This window comes from Octopus bimaculoides, chromosome 9 (assembly GCF_001194135.2).
Source record: "Octopus bimaculoides isolate UCB-OBI-ISO-001 chromosome 9, ASM119413v2, whole genome shotgun sequence".
NCBI classification, from domain to species: domain Eukaryota; kingdom Metazoa; phylum Mollusca; class Cephalopoda; order Octopoda; family Octopodidae; genus Octopus; species Octopus bimaculoides.
Genome location: NC_068989.1, coordinates 64248587 through 64255874, shown reverse-complemented (window position 1 = coordinate 64255874; position 7288 = coordinate 64248587). Strand labels below are relative to the sequence as shown.

The 7288-nt window shown below is 38.0% G+C and overlaps 1 protein-coding gene across 1 annotated transcript in view; it reads left to right on the top strand.

Moving 5' to 3' along the window:
* The window catches only part of LOC106872509 (sperm-associated antigen 1), a 61845-nt gene extending 60825 nt beyond the window's left edge, over nucleotides 1-1020 (top strand). Inside the window, exon 23 of the mRNA XM_052970919.1 lies at nucleotides 904-1020. Coding sequence (XP_052826879.1) covers nucleotides 904-1020 — 117 coding nt within the window. The remainder of the gene's footprint in view (nucleotides 1-903) is intronic.
* The last annotated feature ends 6268 nt before the right edge of the window (nucleotides 1021-7288 follow it).

The window sequence follows — 7288 nt, the reverse complement described above, 5'->3', positions numbered from 1 at the left end:
ACACAGATACATACATACACGCGTGCACACACACACACACACACACACACACACACACACAAATACATACACACGCGTGCACCCACACACGTACACATACACATTTGTATATATAGGGAACAACTTTTCTTTTAGACTTATACTGAATGCATAACTACGTTCTAGTTTTGCCTTTCATTGTCAGATCTTTGCAACTTATTCAGAGCAATAATAGAGCCCAAAACTCATCATTGACGTTTCTAAACCTTCATAATTTCATCTTCAAGACAGAGTGATTTTTGAGTGTGTTACTGTCACTTTATAGTTGGTAGGGCCAATGTGATTTGTATAGACATTAGCTCCGGAATCTGAATTTTCAACTTTAGATTTATAGGTCATCACTCACGTGTTTATACTTCATCTGTCAAGTGTTTATTTTATTTGTAATTATTTGTGTTCATTATAGCATTGTATTGTTACACATCCACCACAAATCGTCTTTGTGGGACATTATATATAGTATAGTATTGTCCACTAACGTTTTCCCATCGAGCTTTGTTTCATACTGTATGGTGTAATACGTTGTAATTGTTCCTTTGTTGTATATGCATTCTTAACAGGTGTGAGAGCGTCATACATGTATGACCACTATAAGTTTACAACATATACGTTTACAATTGAATTTATAAACCATATAGCTCATAACTAGCTTGTTGTTGGGCTTATATGTTTGAAGTTGATTATTGGAAAGGTTTTAGTTTCCGTATTTCTATAGTATATTATTAGTGTTATTTTTGTTATGTATTATGTTATGAGCATTGCTTCCATAATTAATCTCAAGCTCTGTGGGGGCGGGAATTCTCCATAGTTTGGGAGCGTTCTTTACCAATTTCTTTTTCTTGTGTTCTGTGTTCTGAATTGTAGTGCCTCCCTATCCATCCGATTGAAAGTGCATTAGAGAACATGTACATCTTCCAAAAGGAAGATGCACGTGTTAAAATGCAGGAGCACCAACAATATTATATCCGTTATCATCTTTGACAAAGAGCGGAATGTTGGTAATTTACGGGCGAAAGAAGCCATTTTGTTTCAACGACACGGACCGAATAACCGTGGTCGGAGTTAGGTCAATGGCTTATATAAGCAGCCTACCAACACTATCAGCATTATAGAGACTACTTATCCCTATGACTGCTGCTTTTGCTACATCTTGGATACTACTACTACTACTACTACTACTGGCAGTCGCATGAGTGGTACTAATGATACTACCGCTGCTATTGCAACTACCGACTCTGTCACTCTTATCACTAATGCTGTATTCGTTACCGTCGTTAATACTTCTACTGTCACCACCATCACCGCCTTCACTATTGCAACGTCACTCTATGACTGCTACGGTTGCTTCTAACACCTATATTACTTCCACTGTTGCCTTGCGAACCATTAATATTAATATTAATTTATACACTTACTTCCACATCTACAACTATTACAACTAATATTTTTTCCAATGTTGTCACTGCAGCCGATACTTCTGCTGAAGATTGGACATGGTCGTTTTCTAATATCCGATAATCCTTCGACTGGAAACTACTAAAGAGGGATGAGTCACCCGAACTATAGGAGACATAGAAAATACAAGAAATTATGAGTTGTCTCATTATAATTTAAGAAGTTCTCTGTGTGATTTATTTACTTTTCTTTTTGTATATTACAATGCAATAAGTAAACTACATCGTTTTTCATGAAATTGGCGTTTTATAGCAAATAAAATTTGCGATTGCTTTGAATAAGATTTACAGTATGTTTAAAACAAACTGTCCCGAGCGGGACACTAGCAGAAGAAAAAAACAACGCGATAATTTTGGAAATGTTTCTGAGGTTACACTACAGGATGTCAACAATACCACAAACGAAAATTTAAGAGCTGATGGAGGCCAATGGAAAAGTAAAAATTTAGCTTGAAATACTGGATACGTGTTAAGAGCATCTCTACAGATTTTCCATAGAAATTAAAGCTAGCACTAATTTTTGTTACGACGTTTCGTATCCGAGACGGCAAATGTAAACAAACAATGCGATCGAAGATGAAAAAATACCGCGTTCCTACAAGTCATTAGCATTTCAGAAGATTTTATTCCTTCATCGGCATTCAATTAACCTATTAATCATCCACGAACTCAATGTTTAAATAGCCACTACACACAGCGGTGTACCGTTATTGGATGTACCAATTTACATATAAAACACATTCCTGGAAGCTGGTACGTAAATACTAATGACTTGTAGGGACGTGCTATTTCGTTATGCAACTATAATGTACTACGAAGTATATTAAACGTATCTATAAGTCAATACCGTGTACTACTGTGTTAGCAGTGCTCTTAAATTACGCGTTAAGGACATCTCTACAAAATTTTCATAGAAATTATAGCCAGCATTGATTTTTGCAACGACGTTTCGTATCCCGAGATGCCAAATGTAAACAAACAATGAGATCGAAGATAAAAATATGTGTAATGGGCGTATATGCCGTACTTCGGGAGTTTTTGCTCCTTCATCAACACCCAACTAACCCATTAACCATCTATGAACACGTTTACATTTGGCGTCTCGGATACGAAACGTCGTATCAAAAATCAATGCTGGCTATAATCTCTATGGAAAACCTGTAGAAATGTTTTAAACACGTGATTTAAGAGCACTGCTAACACAGCAGTATACGGTATTCACTCATAAAAACGTTTAACAGACTTTGTTGTACATTATAGTTGCATAACGAAATACCGCGTCCCGACAAGTCATTAGCATCTGCGGCGAGCTGGCAGAAACGTTAGCACGCCGGGCAAAATGCTTAGCGGTATTTCGTCTGCCGTTAGGTTCTGAGTTCAAATTCTGCCGAGGTCGACTTTGCCTTTCATCCTTTCGGGGTCGATAAATTAAGTACCAGTTACGCACTGGGGTCGATGTAATCGACTTAATGCCTTTGTCTGTCCTTGTTTGTCCCCTCTATGTTTAGCCCCTTGTGGGCAATAAAGAAATAAGAATCGTTAGCACGCCGGGTGAAATGCTTAACGGCATTTCGTCTGTCTTTACCTTCTGAGTTCAAACTCCACCGAGGTCGGCTTTACCTTTCATCCTTTCGGGGTCGATAAATTAAGTACCAGTTACGTACTGGGGTCGATCTAATCGACTGGCCCCCTCCCCTAAAATTTCGGGCCTTGTGCCTAGAGTGGAAGAAAATATTGTTTGTGCGGCGGCGAGCTAGCAGAATCGTTAGTACGCCGAGTGAAATGCTTAGCGGTATTTCGTCTACCGTTACGTTCTGAGTTCAAATTCCGCCGAGGTCGACTTTGCCTCATCCTTTCGGGGTCGATTAATAAGTACCAATAGCGCACTGGGGGCAATGTACCCGACTTAATCTCTTTGTCTATTCTTGTTTGTCCCCTCTATGGGGCAATAAAGAAATAAATATTGTTTGTACGGCGGTGAGCAGGCAGAAACATTAGTACGTCGGGCGAAATGCTTAGCGGTCTGGCTTTACGTTTTGAGTTCAAATTCCGCCGAGATCAACTTTGGCTTCCATCCTTTCTGGGTCGATAAATTAAGTACCAGTTGCGTAATGGGGTAGATCTGATCGACTGTCCCCCCTCCCCCAAAATTTCGGGCCTTGTGCCTAGAGTAAAAAAGAATATTGTTTGTACATTATTTGATTGTTACGGATCTGGCAAGAAAATTGGCGAAGAAACCCCAAAATGCTCAGATTTAACCGTTATATGTCCTTGAGCAAGGCTCTCTATTTCACGTTGCTCCAGTCCACTCAGCTGGCAAAAATGAGTAGTACCTCTGTATTTCAAAGGGCCATCCTTGTCACACTCTGTGTCACGCTGAATCTCCCTGAGATCTATGTTAAGGGTACACATGTTTGTAGAGTACTCAACCATTTGCACGTTAATTTCACGAGCAAGCTGTTCCGTTGATCGTATCAGCTGGGACACTCGTCGTCGTAACCGACGGAGTACTTCTTTTTTATTATATATATATATATATATATATATATACATACACACATGTATATGTATGTATGTATGTATGTATGTATGTATGTATGTATGTATGTGTGTATGTATGTATGTATGTATGTGTGTGTGTGCGTGTTTGTGCGTGCGTGTACATGATGTAAAAAATAGAGTGTATTAAGTTTACGTTGAGGAAAAATAGAAGGAAAAGTTTTTCACGTTTAGAGCATACGCTCTTCAACAGAAGTAGCAGACGAGGACAGAAAAAAATGGAGAGAGAAAAGAACAATCTGTCTGTCTGTTTGATCACGCAGACTCCAAAACGGCTGGGGTTGGTTTGTGTCGGCAAGGCTTGCATTATATAGTAACATCCATGAAAAGAGTACAGTGCACTTACCGTGGAGAGAGGAAAACTCAAACATTCGGACAGAGAATGTCAAACTTTGCTGTCCTTCATTACTTTTTCTCCTGTCAAATTTTCCGTGGCAGTCTTTATACGAAACGTTGGATTTTCCACACGCTGCGCAAAGTACTCTGTACTCTATTGTATCGATTTTACTACACACACACGCACACACACGCACGCATACACACACACGCACGCACGCGCACACACACATATCTTTATATCCATCTCAACGTGGATGTTGTGTAAGAATACAGAATACTGCGTTATTTGTTTTGAGAGGATTTTTGGATTCGTGGATTCGTGGAGCATAAAAGCACTCATCTGTCAACGATATAAATACGATTACCTTTTGGTATTAATACTACTTCTATCGTTTATAATTATCTTTTAATAAGCCCATTGGCTATTTGCAACATCAGTGCGTGAACAGACAAATTCTATATGTCGTTGACTAGAATTTTCGGCTGATACTTTGCTACCTGACGTCTTCCACTGAGGAGCTGGAGCAGGGCAAAATCATGTAATCTGAGAATTCCGGTGGCCGCAGCAGACGGTTCTCGTCTGCTAACGATATAACTACGAATGTTTTTCTGCAGCACGAATTCGTATGAGAGGTTCTCTTTTGGTAAATAACGCATTTATAACACAATATCCAGTTTAAGTTGGTGATCAAAATTGCCTTTTGATATTAATAATGCTTCTGTCGCAAGTATATATATATATATATATATATATATATATATATATATATATATATAAATACACACACACATACATATATATACATTGAAACACTTACTCATGCACCAGGTTTCTTTCGGTATCCGTCTATCAAATCCACTCAAAAGGGTTCGGTCGGCCAGAGACTATTGTAGAAGACACGTGCCCAGTGGAACTAAACGCGGAACCCTGTGGCTAGAAAGCAAACTTCTTACCCCACAGCCACACCTGTACTTATCTATATGTATGTATATATGTATGTATGTATGTATGTATGTATGTATGTATGTGTTTGTATATATGTGTGTATACATAATTGATATACAATATCTTCGACTAATATATATATATATATATACACACACTTACATAAAGTCCTTGTAGGGTATAATGTGAAGCTATTTCAAGAGAAGCACTCAACCTGAGTTCTGGGCTATCAACACTGTCGGATTTCAGACTAATACTGAAATCCTGTGGGGTAGAAAATCCTGATTTCATGATGGTAAAACCGTTGTGTGGATGTAACGAAAGGTAAACTAATCCAAATAACAAGACAAAGAAATTCTTTAACACACCTTAAATGATTCGTTACAATTGTTTCCTCCCGATATAAGCAAAAAGCCATGTCTAAAAGACGCACAATGTAAGACCGTACCTTTTGATGCAAGTATGATGAAGTGCCAATCTAATGTCTCAAATCGCAAATATTATGTAAATTTTCGTTTCGAATTTTGTGTAAACTGGCGTCGCAAGCAGAGATAGTTCAGAAACAATTGTAACTGATCATTAAAGATGTGTTAAGGTATTTCTTTGTCTTATTATTTGTATTGCACGCGCACGCACGCACGCGCACGCACGCACGCGCACACACACATACACACACACTTTGATATGATTTCGACCAAAAATTTGTCCAGACCATGTCTAAATTAATAGCACCACCTAATAGGAATTGCTAAATCCTTTTAAAGTCGTTTTGTGGTATCCTGGCCCATTTGAGTAGGGCGTTCTTGTTGAGTAAGTTGTATCCAGGTATGGGTGGCTTATCCAGTATTCCTTGAAGAAATTTGTCCAGATTCCGTTTAAAGGTGATGGGATCCTTTTTCTGTCTGATCTGTATTGGGACAATATTAAGTAGAGCAGAGCCTGTTGAGGAAAAAGAATTATGTTGCAGTATATTTATGTCTTGTGATCCTGAATTGGATAGGGCACATATGGCCCGTGGTCCTAGCCTTGGATGAATTCTGAAACTAATGTTGAGGTCGTTTGGGTAATGCTGGTGGTATATTCTCCACATCGTGCAAATGATGTATCGCTCACGGTGGTGCTGGAGAATTTCAATGCTTTAAGCCAGTCCCAATAATCAAGATCAGCCATGCCCTTAATTCTTCCAGTAAATGCCCACTGGGGTGATTCAATTTTCGAAATCTTTTATTTTGCATGGAGAAATCGGGGCAGCAGTATTCGAGGTGTGGTCGTGCAAAGGAGAACAGAGGAACGATGACACCATGTTCTCTAGACCGGAAGGTTCTTAGGAAATATATATATCTGAAGAGTTATTGTATAACAAAACAAGAAAATAGATTGTTTTTGTATTATTTACTCTCCATTACATGTATTTCATTTGTAACTTTTCTTAGCAAATGAAACACCTATAATAGAGAAAAAATAATACCTCAAAATTTCTATTTTCCTCATTTGTTACACAATAACTCTGAAAAAATTTTTCCATAATTCTCAAATTTAATATGTATTTTGACTAATATAAAGCAGCAACTATGGATACACATTGATTGTAATAATGGAATAAGCAGATGTGCTTCGAGAAGAAACACCTGGGATTTACCATCACTTCCTACCTTGCTACTGACACGGACAGGGGTCACTGCCATTTACCATTACCAACAGGGTCACTACTACTGCTACAACCAACAAAAAATGCCCCCACGTGGACTGTTGAACTCTTCATTTAATTTCATTTTTTTAAATATGTATTTTTGATAAGGTTCGTTTTTACAAGAACCGAAACATGTTAAAAATATCTCTGACAAAATTCTAAATTAAAATTCAATTTTTTTTATATATTGGCGTTTTCAAACTTCTTTTTTATAAATATATACCCACTCGTATGCCACCTATACTTTTTTTTATCAATATA